At 38.6% G+C, this 19185-nt stretch overlaps 1 protein-coding gene across 5 annotated transcripts in view; it reads left to right on the top strand.

The window, feature by feature from the left end:
- Positions 1–4817: 4817 nt before the first annotated feature.
- LOC131151623 (uncharacterized) overlaps positions 4818–19185 on the top strand; it is a 29155-nt gene continuing 14787 nt past the window's right edge. The window contains exons 1-10 of one of the 5 annotated variants that reach the window (XM_058102891.1): positions 4818–5202; positions 7210–7310; positions 7664–7838; positions 7920–8207; positions 8446–8539; positions 8712–9316; positions 9426–9540; positions 10210–10265; positions 11711–11817; positions 11933–12020. In XM_058102891.1, coding sequence (XP_057958874.1) covers positions 5071–5202; positions 7210–7310; positions 7664–7838; positions 7920–8207; positions 8446–8539; positions 8712–9316; positions 9426–9540; positions 10210–10265; positions 11711–11817; positions 11933–12020 — 1761 coding nt within the window. In that variant the 5' untranslated portion in view covers positions 4818–5070. The remainder of the gene's footprint in view (positions 5203–7209; positions 7311–7663; positions 7839–7919; positions 8208–8445; positions 8540–8711; positions 9317–9425; positions 9541–10209; positions 10266–11710; positions 11818–11932; positions 12021–19185) is intronic. The other 4 variants (XM_058102895.1, XM_058102894.1, XM_058102893.1 and 1 more) reach the window with 4 other exon arrangements.

Here is a 19185-nt window from a genome sequence, read left to right as displayed (position 1 = left end):
ACTGAACCAATTCAGAATGAATCAACCTAAGTAGACATGGATGATGTCCCAGAAGGTGTCGGGACACAACAACAAAATGCCAAGAATCCTTAGGTGGAGGAACTAGTGGAGCAAATCGTCGCACCATCGCCTCCTACTCCAGCTCCAGAGTTTAGGAGATCTTCTTGGCCCTATGTACCAAATAAAAGGTATATGGATTATTTGCTTCTTATAGATGGAGGAGAGCCCGAATGCTATGATGAAGCATGTCGGGTGGGAGATTCGAGCAAGTGGGAGCTTGCAATGAAGGATGAGATGAAGTCCTTCACCTCCAAAAAAATGTGAGAACTAACTCAGTTGCCCAAAGGTAAGAAGACTTTTCACAACAAGTGGGTGTACAGAATCAAAGAGGAGCATAATGACTCCAAAAGGTACAAGACCCGGTTGGTAGTCAAAGGCGAAGAAGGAAGGAATTGACTACACCGACATCTTTGCACCAATTGTGAAGCTAACAACCATCAGATTAGTCTTAAGCATTGTTGCCTCGGAGGGCCTACATCTCGAGCAGTTGGATGTGAAGACGTCATTTCTTCATGGTGATCTAGATAAGGAGATTTACATGCATCAACTAGTTGGATGTGAAGATGATGGCTTTATGCACATGAATGATTTTCAAAAGTGCAACGATGACTACTGTTACTACTTCAAAAGATATCAGTCTAACTATATCATTATATTTTTATATGTCGATGGCATGCTAATTGCACGACTAGATATAGAAGAGATTAGAAAATTGAAGCAGCGATTGTTAAAGGAGTTTGACATAAAGGACTTGGGTTTAACAAAGCAGATAATTGAAATGTGGATCTCTAGAAATAAATAATAGGGAACGCTGCGGTTATCTCAGTCGGAGTACATTAGCTGTGTTTTACAGAGATTCAACATAAGCAGCCCCAAAGTAGTAAATACACCATTGGCCGGTCATTTCTGCCTCTCCAAGGATTAGGCTCCCCAAACAGATGAAGAGAAGGACTTCATGGCTAAGGTACCTTACGCTTCAACCATTGGAAGTCTCATGTATGCCATGGTTTGTACCAGACCAGAAATTGGCCAAGTTGTGGGAGCTGTCAGTAGGTTCATATCAAATCCAGGGAAGACTCACTAAGAAGCAGTGAAGTGGATCTTGAGGTACCTCAGTGGCACTATTGATAAGTGCCTATGTTTTGGAAAAGGAGACTTGAAAACTAAAGGGTATGCAGATGCCGATTTTGTTGGTGAAGTTGATCACCGCAGAAGCACCATCTGATATGTGTTCACTTTTGGCACAACAACTATTAGTTGGATGTCGTAGATACAAAAAATTTTTGCCCTATCCACTACAAAAGCCGAGTACGTAGTAGTGATAGAAGCCAACAAAGAGATAATTTGGCTTCAAGGTTTGTTGACAGAGCTTGGAATAAAGTAGGAGAGGAATGTTTTACACAGTGACAGTTAGAGTGTAATACATCTGGCAAGTCTCCTCGGAGACATTTGAAACCATGAAACTATGCGATACATATGGCAAAGAACTCTGCATTTCATTCAAAAACCAAACACATCAGACTTCGTTATCATTTCGACAAAACTCTATTAGAGAACAAAGTGCCAGCACTTGAAAAAATTCAAGGTAGCAGGAATCTAGCAGACATGTTGACGAATGTGGTGACTACAAAGAAGCTGAAGTTGTGCTCAACTTCAGTTGGTATTTATGCTTGAAGACAGAGCACATCATTTATCTATACACTGGTTGAGATGGTGCCTCTGTCTCCAAGTGGGAGATTGTTGAGCTGCAGAAGGTGGAGTCGTCGGCAACCACCAACCCAGCCGCTTCTATTGAATTTGGAGACCGGCAGCCACCAACCTAATCCACCTGCATTGAAATTAAACCAACTACCCTTGACTTCCATCTCCATCCATGGCTATAAATGAGATGTGTGTGTGAGTGGAATTGTGTTGTGAGTGTGCGCAGAACAGTGCAGAAAGTGTGAGAGGAGAGTGTAATATGTGTTGAGAGAGAGAGTTGAGTTGAGCAGTGGCTCTTCCTCCTTGTATTATTCTCCCAGTTATAGTGAATTTCGGTGTGCTCCGTGGACGTAGGTCACATTGGACCAAACCACGTAAATCTGGTGTTCCGTTTTTGGTTGTTTATTTTTGCTTGTGTGTGATTATTGTTCCTAGATCCCCCAACAAAAGGCTGAAAGGCCTTCAAAATTCAAATCCTTAAAGATGGGAACGGATCAACGTGCAACCATCGCCACTCGCCGATTGCAGTTCTTCTTCTTCTTCTTCTTCAGACTGATTTTGATTTAAAGTTTTAATTTTTAAACCCCATGAAAAATAAAGTGCAGCCCCAAGAGGAGGGGTGAATTGGGTTTAAAAATTTTCTTTAAAATCTTTTTAGGAATTTCAACTTCTTGTTGATTTTTCAAACTTCCAGCCAAAGCTTATTTCTTTATTCAATCCACAACCACACAATCATTCAATCATCCAAGTAATCAATCAACCAAATCAATCAACTACAATTTGAAAGCAAACAACCAAACCAAGATTAAAATATACAACACTTTGGTAATGTAAGAACTTAAGATGGTTGTTTATTTATATAAGCCCTGTGGATATGAATTTGAACTAAGCCCTGTAGTGAATAATAATTTATGCTTGCTGATATAAAGCCCTATTAATGGATTTGCTTCTTCAATATGATGTGCAATATAAAATCCAACACTTTTTCCAAAAGTTTAGATTTTAAATAAACTTTCAGTTAAAGAGTCTTTGGGGTGTTGACCAAACAACATACTCCCTTGTGGTTTCCGCAAAGTATTGATCAACCAACATACCTCATTTTGGTTTCCGCAAGCCGAAAAATAATTTATACTTCAGTTTACTTAATTTCCAAACTTCGTAGTATTTATATTAAAGAATTTAAAACATCCACGCAGTTTATATATATGCTGGAAATTAAAGAGAGTAAGGGAAAGAGAGAGTGAGACAAAGATTTTTACGAGGTTTGGCTTATACCCAGCCTACGTCCTCGCCTTTGGCAAACCACCAAGGATTCACTAAATCAGTTCCTTTACCGGGCGGAACAACACCGTTACACACTCTTTCAGTAGGCTAGAGCCCGCCTATTCAAGTGATATCCCCTCACTCGGTCACTCCTTCAATTAGGTTAAAGTCCGCCTCTCTAAATGATACCCCATGCTTAGCCAACGATCCAAACACCTTGAAACGTCCAAGAACTACAGGAAAACACAAGATACAAGCTGCGTACAATAGCACTCTCAAAAAAAGTAGATTAGTACACTTTCAGCACAATATACTTCAACATAAATAACAATATGAAATTTTAACTTGAAGCTCAAGGGAGTATATCATCGATTAATTCTTTCAATGATTGAAAAATTTAGAATTTGATTACTCAATTTTGGTGGAAGAAGATCGGCAAAAACTCAGTTAGAAATTCTTGCACAATATGTGAGTTTGACAGCCTTTGAATGATGAAAACAGTTGAGTGAGTATTGAGTGCTGAATTTGATTCTTGGTAATTAATTCAATGATCTTGAGGCTTATTTATAAACTTGAAAAAGTATGTAACTTGATCCCCAAGTGACTTAGAGTATTCCCCAAGTTTTCACAAAGTTTGAGCCCCAAATAATCTCATTTAAAAAATTTGTCCATTATAAAAATTTAAAATCTGCCTCATGGCAGTAGACTGATACTTTTGGTCAGTCGCCTATCCAGTTATTTTAAAGGGGCAGTAGGGTGGCAGTCGCCTAGTGGAGTACTGACAGTCTACTGGTGGGACACAGTCAGGCTGCTGTCAACTTCGAGTACTCTTAGGTTTTTTTGTTATAACTTTTTCCATGTAACTCAAAATTTTACGAGATTAGTGTCAAAAGAAAGCTAAGAGAAAATCCTACAACTTTCATGTTAAACACTTTTTAAAATAAAGAATTTTTTATAGAGAAAAATGCACCTCAATATGGATGTAGAAAAATTAACAGCATTTGGAAAATCCTCTTTTTGATGCTTTTCATTCCAAAAATGATTCTAACATTTTTAAAATATTTTTTGACCTTATAAAAATATTTTCGTATCTAAGTTTAAGAAATTAACCTAAGAGTTTCATGCATCCATATTGAAATTATTTGAAGTACTTACATGAAATTTTCTATAAATTCTTTCAAATTTTCAATTCTTGAATTCCTTGAGATCTTTATACTTGTTTCATTTTTATTTGAGCTTTCATCAAGTTCTCTTTAGTCCTCATGTTCTCATGATCTTCAAACTTTATTTTTGAATTCATGTTTTAACCTTTATATTGATCATCATTCTTTGAAATATAAGCTTTTATGAATCCTTCTGAACACTTGACCTTATATTTATCATTGAATTCTGAAATGACATCACTTAACCAAATATGTTAAATTTCACTTATTTGTTAGCATTAAAACATGATGTTAGGCTTTATAAGGCTAACATCCCACGATTTAGAAACCTGATTTTGATTTAAAACCCTTCTCTACCTCCTCCTCCTCCACCAATCGAGAGAGATTGATGGAGAGATGAGAGATGAGAGACTCTTGATAATTTAATTTTTTTACTTAAAATAATTATTATTTTTTAAATGGATAATTGATGAGAGACTCTTGATAATTTAATTTTTTTATTTTAAAATAATTATTATTTTTTAAATGGATAATTGATGACCCGTCCGTTTAATAAACGGGCAGATTAGGATTTATAGGGTTGTGACCCGTTTATAACTCAGCTCGTTTCCAACCTATCCGGCTCCGGCCCGTCAACCAGTTTTGCCACCACCGCATACAATTAACCATCAGACTGCGGGTCCCACACGATCTCTCTCTCTGTCTCTCTCTCTCTCACACACACACACACACAAGCACACACCGCGGCGAAGAAAGCCTGTGCGGAAATCAGCTATCGTGGTTCGCAGTACGAGAGAGAGAGAGAGAGAGAGGCATATGTACGGCATCTGCGCATGGTGGTTGTAACCTCTTTCTCAGAAACAGGATAGAGGGAATTGGGGAAATGGGGATCTTCTCAGCGAAGCCAAAATCATTCAAGATTGACAGGAAATCGCAGCTCGCTTCCAATCTCAGCTCCTCTATTTCCAGCAAACTCCTCCAATTTCTGGGCAACTACTCCGACGACGTTCTTGCTGTAACTCCTTTCTCTCTTGTTAATTAAGCTTTGTACTTATTCGTCGAATCAGTGTTTGGTTCGTTTGGTAGCTGAGAAACCTGTGGAAAAAAAAAACACGAGAAAAAGTTTAGCGTAGGTTTTTTATTTCTGGGAGCTCCAATAGGTTTAATAGAATTTTTGGGATTTCTTGTTCTTTTTTTTTGTTATTTGTTATTTGTTTTTTTGGTTTTTTATTGGTCTTTCTACGACATTTTCTTACCAACCAAACAGTTAGTTGACAGAGAAGCGGCTCAGGTGACAGGGAAGGGCAATGAAATATATAAAACTCATTAGTTGTCACCTAAAGATGCTGTTTGTTTATTTTACAAGAATTTTGTTAATAATGGAAAATTTAACTGTTCTTTTTGCTGTTTTCATGCCCCAGCGACCTCTTCCCCCAAAAAACATACACACGCGCAGACACCAAAAGAAAAGGAAAAATAATAAAATGAAATAACCTTTGTAATACCTGAATTCTTTCTTCTGTTACTCAGCAGCCAATCGGTGTCTTTATTTTGTTTTTTCCCGTCACAGATAGTTTAGATGTTGTCAGATTTGCAATGTTATATGGAAGAGTACTGCCCCCTCAGGGGTTGGGGTGGGGGGTCTGGTTGATGGTTTGTAATTGTGTAGATAAATTGTGAAAGTATGACATGCTTGACAATTGTATGAATTATTTAGCGTTCATTTAAATTGAATATAATCTTTTCATCTGCATTTCTAGGGAGATGAGTGTAAGTTTTGGGCTATAAATCGATAAGATTCTGAATATGAATCTGCACCATTGTCTGACTTTTGCACTGGATCGAGGCTCAATATAATGTGATTGGATTCATACCTTTATTATTTTTCTAATTTTATTTTGACGGAATAAAAATCTTTACTCACTGGAAACTGTTATACCTGTAATATGTTTGTGATTGTTTCATTGCTGGCTGATTCGGTGGGTTTTGGCCTGAACTGATTTGCTGATAGCTTAACTCAGTGATATTCTGAGTGATTTATTAATATGATTGTTGGGACCGGATTAATAGCTGGATGAAGATATGTCATTGCAACTGTCTCGCAAATTGTAGCAAAATACTTATATATATATATTTTACTTGCAAAGCTACTTTTGACTTGTCAGGGATTTACTGCTTTTTGTTAGAAATGCGAGTGACTGGAGAAGTTTAAGCACAGCAAATTTTCTGCTGTATTTTTGTGCTGTATCTTTATTTTGGACACTCTACCTTGGGGCATTGAGATTTTCGATTAAACTATCAATAGCCTTAATGGGTACCACCATCTGTAATGCAACACAGATGCAGTCTTTGCTCTATAATTACATAATTCACATTGTAAAAAACATATGAGAATTTCTCTGCATGTGAACGTGAAGTAAGAATGCCCATAATTGTTGGGGTGCAAACATTAAGGATTTTGTTTAAAGTTATATTCACTTTTAATGTTTAATATTTAGATGTCATCTGTCTGAGTTTTGATTATGTAATCTATTTATTTGTATTTTGTTCTGCTTTCACGTGCACACATAATAAAGTCCCATTCCAATTGATTTCCTCAAAAGCTACTCAGGAAAAACCCCTGATTAAAAGAGTTGATTAGTTTGCTGCCTCATTACGATGCAGAAGTTATTTTGTGATGCCTTGGTATTTGGTTGATAGCATAGCAACTTGTGAGGAAAATCTATGTCCCATGATGACAACTCTGTAGCAGATTAAGAGCTAGTTTCCAGACTTTTGGCATGATTTTTGTTTATTCCTGTTGAAATGCATTCTCCAAGCATATAGCCCCTAAAACTATACTGCGCATTGAAATTTGCTTTTTTAACCATACTCTCTCAGCCAAAAGTTTATGCTGTGTGTTGAAGTTAAACTTTTTTGACTATAGTTGTCTTCCTTGGTTATTGTCTTTTTTAGGAGTGCATAACAGTGGAAGTTAACTTTTTTTACTATAGTTGTCTTCCTTGGTTATTGCCTTTTTTAGGAGTACATAACAGTGCTTGTTTGTAATGGAAAGCATCAGTATCAGGCGAGAGATGATTTGGAGGCATTTCTTGGGGAAAGAAGTGCTGAATTTGTATCCTGGTAATTTGACTTTTTGCCTCAAGTTATTTTCATCTGTAATATATAATGTACTATCATTGATTCATTGTCATCATCAATGTTAGTTGAATCCCTTCCCCCTGCCAAAAAAAAAAAAAGAGCATCCACAGCAAGTATTTTTTCTCCCTCTTGAACAATCAATGTTATGATCATCATTTTTGAAATTCCTATGATCTGTTCCACTTGAATGTTGAAGTTTTAGGGAGTGTAAAACAATATTTGTGCTAGTTCATCTGGACCTGAGCAGAATGCTCTATGGGATGTATGATGTACTTCACTTCCTTCACAATAAATCACACATTGCTCTAATTGTTCATGCTTCTGTATTTGTATAGGTTATGGGATGTTCTTTTGAGATGTTGTCCTCAATCAAACAAAAACATGGGCCCATTGAATTTAAAAGACTCTACTGTCATTAGTCCCCATGAAAGTGATGAAGACGAGGATGCAAAGGCCAACAAGTTGATGGACATTGAGAATCATGGAAATGGCAATGCTGATGGAACACCGGTAATGGCAGTAACACTCTGCATTTCTTTGCTCATTATGATGCTTAATTTGTCAAGTTTTTGATATGGTTGTCCCTTGCAGAATGAAGATGGAAGGCTCCACTGCCTGTCAGCGAATAATCATGATCCTTCTTCTAATGGCAAGGAATTTACTGAAAGTTTAGGTTGTCAGGGACTTGCTGCCCCTGTGGATGAGTTCAAGGCCGAGATATTGTTAGAGGCATGTGGAAATGAAATCTCAAGAAGCGTTGATTCAACTGAATACGTTCATGATGATGGCTTAACATTTGTGCGTACTGAAAAGAAAGTCTCTTCTGTGATTTCAGTTGGTGGAGAACAATACATTCATCAAATGGATAAATTTGAGAAGGTTGGCAGAGCTAGACCTTTTATTAGAGTTTCTGTAGGTTGTGTTTTGGAACATGGATCTCAGGCCTCAGATTTGGATTTATGTGCATTTGGACGGAACTCTAGAATTTTGAACTGCATTTTGTCCAAATCAACATAAATCCAACCCTAGGTACGAATTCCAAGCTTCCAAACATGCAGTTAGTATATTTAGAATATATTTTATGTCTAACTTGAGCGCTTGGTTCATTGTAGAGCAGACTGTCAACAGTAAATGTAATAGTTTGCCTAATGACCTTTTGTGTTTTGCAAAGAGAGAACCGGTTTCTAGAAATTTGCAGTCTTACATTTCAGGTATTACACATCCTAAGGCTTTCAAAATATGTTTTTAGACACATTTTTTATGTGTTATTTAATTTTAATGCCTATATTAACTAATTTAATCATGCTGATTGCATCTTTATAATAATATTATGAAGTTAAATTTGAATTACATAGCTGAAATGTATAATCTCTTTTTATTCAGAAGATTCACATCCCAAATACATTCCATCCGCCAATGATGCTGAAAGAAGTTCTTCAAGAGCAATTTGTAAAACGTCCCACAAGAATGACAAATCACGGGGTAGTGTTTGGGATAGATTGGGCAAACCCTGTGAAGACAGTCTCCCAAAGGACACGACTGATGTACTTGGTGTTTGTACTCTTGATCAGCAAGTGCTTGACCAGCATTTGTTATCATTTTCTGCAGCTAATGGCATACAAAGTAGAAACATGATTGGAGAAATTCCTGTCCCAGGTAACATCTGTGAAGGTCTCAACCAGTCTGGTGAATATAGCAGGAAAACAGAGCATGGTGTGAGTGCAATATGCGAACTTCAAGTTGCTAATAATATTGGGCGAAAGAGACACTTTGGTGAAATTAGTACCAGACGTAGTACTGCTTCAGTTTGTTCAGTGGGTGAGGGAAACTCAAATTCCCAATGTAAAAAGAATTCAAAAGATTTTAAGAAACCAAACTTGGTTGCAGAGGCTTCTAAGACTTTTACCCCAACTCGGATTTCAGCTGGAAAATTAGAGACCATAAAAAATGGTCAGAACATGGCGGCAAATGTCAGGCCTGTGCAAACTGTAAGAGCTAATCCTACAGAAGAAATGATTTATTGCATTTGTCTTGCATCATATGTAATTACTTCATTCTTTGCTCCATAAATACGATTCTTTGTCTTTTTAAATGCAGGAAGTGCTGGACATGAAACTAAAATTGCGTCAGATTGAAATGGAAATGTCTAGGCTTAGATCAAAGCAAGCGGAGATGAAAAATGATGGAACACCAAGATTATTGCCAAGTTCTGGTAAGGTCATCTGATGTCTTGGAATGACTGGATAAAGTACCCAGCCTTTTTTTAGTGGAACTTTTTCTTTAAATTAGCTAATTTTCTTTGGAATTGGCAATTTCTTCTTTTGTCTAAGTGTCTTCAAAGTTTGTGATTGATTTTTGAACTTTTCTGTCTCTGCACATGCTATGAGTGATTTATTTCTTTCTTACCCGTAACGTCCTCAGCAAAGATCTACTGTTTTCATTTTGGAATTGTGTTTCCAATGGTAGATTTTTTTTTTAATTAGCCTTGAGTCCTATGTTGTTAATGTTGTTAAATGCTTCAAAATATGTTTTGATAACTTGATAACCAAAATTTTCCTAGAATTTGGGACCACTTATAGAAAATTACTTTTCTACAAAAAGTACTTATTTGAAGAAGTACTTGTCTAAAAGTAGTCCGGGATTACTTATTATAAGTACTTTTTCAGAAAATACTTGTTTTCGTAAAAAAAATAATAATTAATTTAGAAAAGTACTTATTTAAGTGTAAACCAAACACTACTTATTGACATAGTACTTATAAAATGTACTTTCCAACAAAGTAATTATTTTTTAGGACATTCTATGCAGCTTCTTTTTTATTAATATGCGAGTTCTATCTCAATGTAAGTTGCAGGGAATTTATACAATTGTGCATTTGCAGGTGGGTTGAAGCATTCGGAGGAAGATATCGAGTCAAGAACTGTTTTTGTGACAAATGTAAATGAGACATTTTATGTGCTGATCTTTTCATACTGAGTAATTATTACCATTATATATGGATTATGCAAATTCTTGCATATCTTCTGATATTCATTCATCCTAGTGAGGCTTACTCATATTCTAGGGGGACCTTGATTTGGGTTTAGAGTATGGTGTCCTATTTATCAATGTGGCTATGTTTGTTAATTAATGCCATTGTTATGGTATGCATGAGATATGAAAGTCACAAATAGAAATGCCTTTGTAAGGGGTGTGCATCAGAAATGAACAATGCAATGAATAAAGAAGCAGAAAAAACAAGTAAACTAATAGCAAACAACAACAACAAGCCTTAAGTCCCACTTAGTGGGGTCGGCTATATGAATCTTTTTCCGCTAGTTCACACAATCGAGGACATTTTCCTTGACTAATTTAAGAGCTGCTAATCCACTAGGCTTCCATGACATTAGGGATTTGGGGAGGTCATGATGTTCACAACCTTACCTCCTTATTCGGGAAGGCTGTTTTCATGACTTTTGCAACTTTGGGTGTAACACCTTTACTACTGGCAAGGCTTCCCCTCATATGAACAATGCAAAGTATTAAAAAATAAAAGGAAAAAAAAAACTCAATGTTCTGTGATTCTAATATTTGCTTATTTAATAAATAATTTGTGTTTCTGCCATGACTATTATTTGTTGGAGGGCAATTGCATTAACCAATTATCTTATTGCATTGTGAGTACACTTGTAGGATATGATGGTTGTGCGGGCAATTCATTTTTCTGAGATTACTTCATACCTTTATGCCTTATTACTTCGTACCTTTATGCCTTCAAGTAGGAACTTGTGTCAATTGCTTAGGATATTTCAATAATATGCATTATAAAGAAAATTCATTTTATATTATAATTTTACTGTTATTTTGCTGATTTGAGTTCCTGTTTTCATGTTAGTGTCAGTTAGATAAAAAACAACTCATGAGCAGTTCTCCAGAAGATTCCTATTTGAATTTGCATTTGGGTTCTTCGAACCTCTCTCCCTGTAGTGTCTTTATATCGTATTTGAAATAATTAGGATGGCTTAGTGTTAGTTCTACTGGTATTTGAATTTGCAAATTTGAAACTGGAGATAGAATTTTGGCTATGTCCTAAAGCTCAATTATAAGCTTTAATAATTTATAGAGCATGATCTGCAAAAGATTGAATTAATGCCTTCTATTCTTCCTCTTCCTCTTCCTCTTCCTCTTCCTCTTACGGCAATTGTCACTATAATCCTCCTATTGTCAAAGTAGCAAAGTGTATTGTTAGATTTTGATAAACCATTACTGTATTTCCTTTTTCTACACAAATTTGTGTTTTCAGCTTTCAATTTTTTGAGTCTTAATTTTTTCCCTTGATTAAATCTGTAGTTGAAATGTTTCATGTGCATGCACCTATGATGCTGTTTCTTGTAAAATAACAGGTACATTTTGCAGCAACTAGAGAAGCTTTATTGAAATACTTCTCCAAGTGCGGGGTTGTTCTTGATGTCATAATCTTGATTGACAAAGCAACATCCCATATGAAAGGGCAAGTTTCATCCATGCATCCATTCCACTATAGTTACAGCAATTTATATATTACATTTCTCTTTTTTGTTTCTTAGAGCTGTGAATTGATGATCTATCTAATATTTGTTATCCAGGTCTGCATATATTATTTTTGCCAGTATGGATTCTGTTGACAAAGCAGTAGCACTGAGTGGGACCTCGTTTTTTTCAAGAATTGTCAAGGTGAGCTGCTCTATTATGTCTGGTGAATGAATATCTAGACCACTGGTTTGATGCCACATGAAGAAACAGAAGTGAGGATAAGTTTGGGGAAGTATTGGATACAGAATTCATATTGAAATGTAGTCTTTAGTTTTGTTTTTTTTTTTTCGGTTTTAAAGTTAGAACTTGTTTAGAAGGCTATTGAATAGCATGCAATGCATTTTTTTGAAACTCTTCCCAGTTCAACCTACCATCTACTGCTGGAAGCTATTAGCAAAGAGAACCATTGGCAAACGGCAGATGAATCCTTTTGTGGCTGTCTTGATGGTTGACTTGTGCATTGTGATGAATTGTATAAAATTGATATTTATCTACAGGATAATCCTATGGGATGCAGTACTTTCTAGGAAGTTTCTAGAATTGTCTTCTGACATTCCCAGACACCTTTTGCTATCATGTGTTTTGCCCATTTCCAGCTAAGTTGTGGAGCATATGCTTTAAACATTTTAAACTACAAAATGAGAGAAAAAAGTCCACATTCTGTGTTTTTAAGTGTTTTATTTCTAGTGACTTATATTGTGTTAAGTGTTATGAAATTTAGCAAACTAATATTGTGCTTTATTTAGAGGAAAGGGAAAGGAAGGGAAGAGACTCTTTAATTTTTCTTACCCATCAGGCTTTGTTCATAAATGACTAGGGGAGGGAAATGAAAAAAGAAAAAATTGTTCTTTTGATGATGTGTATTGCATCTGGTGCAAATCAAGGGAAATTCTGCACAATATTAGCCTCAATACATTTTACATATGTCTCCCAATTGAAGATTATTGCAACCAGTGAAATCGTAATTTGCATGCAAGTATGCAACCCACCAAAAAATAGGAAAGTAAAAGAAGCAAAAAGGAAGGATAAAGAGATCTTTTTGGAATAAGCAAACATAAAACTGCAAGAAAGTTGAAGATGTCATCAATTATATCATTGTCAAGATATATTAAGCACACATTAAGTGAATACAGTGTTTATACTGGAATTTAACATACGTAATTAAATTTGGGGTAGAGAAATTACTAGATGGTTTAAGTTTGGGTGAACCAAGTTTGCTAATCTTAACCAAAGAAATCTGGTTTGCTATAAATTTTGTTATAGTGTATTATTATAAACCTATAATCATGGTTGATGCCAAATTTGTAGTCAATTTTCCTGAAGAAGACCAAGGATCAACCAAGCAGAATATCTTTAGTTCTTTACTACTGATCTAGCAGTTTGCAGTCCTACATATCACAACTGAAAACTACTTCTAGTACAAGCACTCCACAAATGCTAACATGCATTGTGTAATAGACGTGGAGTTCTCAATGGCCAAAAGGGATCATCCTCACTAAAATCCTCCCAAAGCATCAAGGAGTCGCACATGTGCGGTGGCAAGACTACACCAGGTCCAGCCCAGCTGTACACATCCTTATCCAAGGAAATCCTTGAGTGTCAAACCTAGTGATCAAGTCTCACGACACGACAACCCTTAAACCAACTACGGTCATCACTTAGGAATTCGGACTCAAATAATAAGGGAAATAACTTACATTCCACTAGTACTTAGGGTAGCTCTCATCCCCTCGGCACAACTGGGGTCTTAGATGATACCACCCAACTATATAGCCGACGACTAAAAAGGATGTACATCCAAACCTCCAGGCTGAGAGTACTCACACAAACCCATTCCTGAATGGATCGTCCGTGGGGCTCCCAATCCCACACTAAAGGCTAAGACATTCCTCAAGGAATGTCAGAGATTGCCTCTGAGCACTCCTCAGGGTTGATCACTTAGTATCCATCCAAATATTGAGGGAGGTAGGACTTTCACCTAGTGTACCCCCAAGGGTCGTTCTCCGAAGTATTCTCAGTCACATACGAGTAATCACTAGAGAACTAATGATCATACATCTTAAATTCGAGAACACCACAATCAGAACTATCTGGACCATCCACAATATCACCGAGACATACCAAAGCCATCCCCGTAACATCATCACAACTGTATCCAAGTTAACAGACCAATACCTCCAACCCAATAATAATACACCAAAACCATGTGTTAGGGTCACAAAACTTTAAGACCTACCCTAATATCTTCCCCCATTCAATCTATCAACGTCCTCATTGATTAACACACAGAAACCACTTCTAGTAACACTTAATGAACCCTAACACAAGAGGCTTCAACTAACCACAAACAAAAACTTTTCATAGTAACCAATCTTGTCTCTGATCCACTGTAGACTTGATCCCAATTTGATTCAAAGAAGCTTGTAGCGCACATTTGTGGAAACAAGCTCTTCGACCAAACTCAAAGCCAAACCCAAATGTAGCTTCCTTTGAACCACACGTAGATCTCTAAACCAAGCCAAGACTTCTCACAGCCAAGGTCACAACTCAACTACAAGCTAACTATCAACCAACCCACCAAACCATTCCTGTAGATTAACACATTCCTAGAACTTAAACTCTCAATCCTTGTTACGGATCCTTATTCACGACCTTGTCTCTCAAGACCAAATTCTTACCATAGTTCCAAAGACTGTTTGCCCACTGATTCATAGTGCACCCATTTCTCAAATGCCAAACTTGTATTGAAACCAGCTGAGACCTCAATTCAGTTCACGAAGCAATCAACCCAAAATCACTTCTGATAAAAGGTTCTTGCATAACCTCGCTTTGACATTCAATATGGTACCATCTTCCTACGATCAAATACCATCTAAAGGTTCCATACTGACCTTACCCTCCAGGACTAGATCCAATCTCGAAGGTTTTCCTAGTCCATACCAACAAGCAGCTTGGTAGCAAACCCACAAGTAACCATCAAAGCTCGAAACCAACAAAACAACTCCAAAGTGAGTTTCCACCTAGGAGTCTTACATGACTTGACACCAAAGATGGATCCCCACCCTATAGTCTCTTCACAAACAATAGATACCAACACCATGGAGTAACCATGACCAACAAGCCAACCACGCGGACAACTGACAAGTTGTTCCAAGGGTGAGCCCTCACCTAAGGAGCCTCATGAGCACCACTTCAAGGTTGAGTCCACCCTAAGGACACTCTCGAAATAGGACCGAAACATGGTCGAAGTTCGTGTTTAGGGTTTGCAATCTAAGTCCTCATGGTATAACCAACATATCCAATCTGAAGTTAACCACCATCAAGCTAAATCCAACCACTGGATCAATACGAGAACCATGCTCAAGTCAAACCACTGATGACAATTCTGAGTATTGAAAACAATCTTCCATGCCCTTAGACATGAAAACCTCAAACCCAACTCGAAGCTCAACGATTCACAATATCTTGTCCTCAAACAAAACAAATCTCAACTACAATCTGTTGTGGTTACCGTTCTAACACCTTTGCCTCTAGCTCGAACTCAAACTTTGAACTGAAAGGAAGTCCTTTGTGGCTCAGTTGCTGCACAAACTTGCACAACAACAACAAACAAGAAAGGCCCTTTGGCCACAACGGAACATGTGCTCATTGGCAACATGGCCCAAATGCCCTCTAGTAGGCCTCATCACAATGGCCTTTGGCCACAACGGGACATGTGCCCGCTAGCAACATGGCTTAAATGCCCTTGGGCAATACTCATCACAGTGCCCTCTGGCAAACTCATCCCAATGCCCTCTGGCTTGGGTCATCAATTAAGGCATCAAATGTAAATTGCATAAATGCACTTCCGTAAATTCCACAATAACGGTCTCTAACTGCCTTCGTTCCCTCCGAAACATATTATACGATCAATTGGGTTCTAACGAAGTCCAATTAGCAACATTCATGGTTCCATTCTGTTCAGTACCCCACCGGGTAAACGTCACCACTGTGAACAACATAGAGCCGCATTAGTTTCTCTAGGATATTTGCCCAAGGTGCTCAACTCATTCTTCCCCTGAAACAAAGAATGTCACACCTCTCTCTATGGGTACGAACTTCTCACGTTTCATAAAGACACCCTTGGACAAACACCTTCAGCCATCCACTTCCACCAGATCTAAGAGTATCACCTCTATCTGTGGGACAAGGTCACCACCTAGCCTCAAAGGACGTCACTACTGTGGCAAACATAGAGCTGCATTAGTGGTTTGGGGATGTTTGTCGAAGGTGCACACAACTCATTATTCCCCATAGATTTAAGAATGTCACCTCTCTCTATGGGTACGGACTTCTCAAGTTCCGTAACGACACCCTTGGACAAATTCCATTAGTCGTCCACTTCCACTAGATCAAAGAGTATCCCCCAGGGCGTAGCTCAGGTGGTTGAGCGGATACTGGGTGTGCCTCTCACGAGGTCAGCAATGCGCCACCTGGGTTCGATTCCTCCCCTGAGCTCCTGGTTTACCTTCCTCGTGGTGATGTGGGGCCGGATCCACGGGGCGTGGGATTAGTCACGACCGGTGCGACGGACCGTAAAACGGACGTCGTTGACGATTGTGGATACCCGGACGAATCCAAAAAAAAAAAAAAAAAAAAGAGTATCACCTTTGCCTATGGAATAAGAATACCACATTGTCTAAATGGATAAACCATCTAAGCTCAAATGCCAACCACAGTAGGATGACTCCCAAAGTGTGGCAACCATTTCGACTCCAATGCCAACCTCAATAGGACAAAACCCAAAGTGTGGCAACCATACCAGCTCTAGTGCCAACCACAAAAGGACAACTCCTAAAGTGTGGCTATAATACCCGCCTCAAAGTGTCACAGGCCCATTATTTTCACACCTTTGTCAAAGGACCGTGCGGTGCTAGCTAAAGCACTCTTGATTAACTAGTCAGCCTATCGTCTACCACAATTCATTCACGAAACACTTTCATTAACATTCAATCAAACATTAGTGGAAACAGTAAGCAATTATGAAAGTAGTGGCAAGCAAGCAGTAAACATTGAAGCAACGCAATTCATTAACAACACCTCTGTTAACATTGTGTGTTTAGTGAGGGAGGCAAGTAGGCTAAACACGTTGACAATAGCTAGTGAGTTTTACAAGATTGATGAACACTTACCCTCCCCTAAAGAGCTTTATATGCAAATATCATCCTGACACTAGGAAACATCAAAGTGACCGAAGAGTCATACTGCCTTATTTGGCGTACAAAGAAACTACTAGTAGAAAATAAACCTACACTAGTATTTACATGATGGGAACCCATCCCCAACGCACGAGACAAACGGTCACGGGCAAGCATAATGCCCTGAACAAGTTAGGTTCGTGACGCTCCCCCCTTATGCGGTCGACGTCCTCGTAGACTTCGACGTTAGGTACACTTCAACTTTGTCCACGAATGGTTGCATATCTTCCGCAGAAATCCAGTTGATTTCTTCATCACCAAGGCCTTTCCACTTCACTAAGAACTCCTGCCGCTTCTTCCTTGAGGATATGAACTTTCTGTTTGTAAGGATATCTTCAACTTCATCTCTGTCAGGTTGCACTGTCTTCAACTCTACTCTATTTGACTGACTTCTATTCGGATCGTCAGTGTCGGCATTGAACGGCTTGAGGCAACTGATGTGAAACACATGATGCACTTTCATCTAGTTGAAGTGCTGCAGTCTTCCCCTTGATCTGCCCACTTCTTCATCTGCTTAAAAGCTTTCTCCAGATAGGCTTGGGTAGTCTTTGCATTTTGTCTACATTCTCTAGTAAAGATGTACACCCTAAGACTCTTTCCTATGTACGACTTATCCATTATGTGAGGTAACAGCGGCTGCTGGCCTGTAACAAGCTCAAAAGGGCTCTTGTTGGTTGTTGAGCTCCTTTGGACATTGAAACAGAACCGAACCACATCAAGTAGTTGCACCCAATTCTTCTGGTTGTCGTTGACGAAATGACGCAAGTACTCTTCTAGTTGTCCATTGAATCTCTCCATCTTTCCATCTGTCTGTTGATGGTAATTCGAAGAGATTTCAAGTTGTGAACCGAGAATTTTGAAAAGTTCTGTCTAGAAGTTGCTGGTGAATCTTGAGTCTTGGCCACTAACAATGTCTTGGGGAATAGCCCAATATTTCATAATTTTCTTAAAGAACAATTGTGTCGTCTCCTCTGCCGAACAGTACTTTGGTGCGGCTATGAATGTACCATACTTTGAAAACCTGTCTATAATCACAAGTATAGGCCTTGCATCTCCCACTCTGGGCAGGTTGGTGATGAAGTCCAATGAGACACTTTCCCACGGTTTGGATGGTATTGGTAGGGGCTCCCGCAACCCTGCACTCTTCTTCCGCTCCACCTTGTCTTGTTGGCAAGTGAGATAAGTCCGGGTATAATTAACCACATCATCACGCATATGCGGCCAATAATACCTCTGCTTCAGTAGTTCTATCATGGGAGTCATTCTCCGCGAATATCCCTTTACGAAATTCCTGTAATAGTTGGTAAAGCCAAGAAAGGAACGCAACTCCTTCACTGTCGGGGGAATCACCCTTACCTTCTCTATATCCCTCTGGATACGACCTTGCTCAACCACATGATTAAGGAATTTATTGCTCTGCTGAGCGAAAGAACACTTCTCTTTCTTCACATACAGATTGTTCCCCCTCTGCTTGTCGAACACCTTCCGTAGATGCTCTTCATGTTCCCTTTGAAACAACACCAATGCTCCCAACGGTGCTTTGGAAGGGTGAACATATCCCGCTTCCAACTCATCAAGTTGTTTCCTTCGCTCTGCTAGCTCTGGAGGCGCCTTTCGATATGGCCCTTTAGCAGGTGGTTTCACTCCTAACAACGACTCGATTCCATGCTCCATAGCTCGTCATGGAGGCAAGTTATGAGGCAGCTTGTCCGACATCACCTCCTTGTACTCATCCAACACCGCTTGGATGGTCGTAGGCACCAGCTCTTGGCCTACTTGTTCATCTACCACCATCGTGGCTAGATATGTTTGCTCACCCTTTCTCAATCCCCTCTTGAGTTGCATGGCTGAAAGGAACTTCTCGTTGTCTCCTTTCATTGCAATGGCTTGTACAATGCAAGGTTGATCTCCCATCAGACATAGGGAACCAGCAGAAGGCATCAGCACTGCCTTCGTCCCCCCTCAGGAATTCCATTCCCAAGATGATTGGAAAGTCATCAAATGGCACAGCTGTGAAATTCGCATGACCTTCCCACTGTCCAAACTTCACAATCACTTGCTTGGCTACT

The sequence above is a fragment of the Malania oleifera genome, chromosome 3 (genome assembly GCF_029873635.1).
Source record: "Malania oleifera isolate guangnan ecotype guangnan chromosome 3, ASM2987363v1, whole genome shotgun sequence".
In the NCBI taxonomy this organism is placed as follows: Eukaryota; Viridiplantae; Streptophyta; class Magnoliopsida; order Santalales; family Ximeniaceae; genus Malania; species Malania oleifera.
This window is presented reverse-complemented; position numbering and strand designations above follow the sequence as displayed.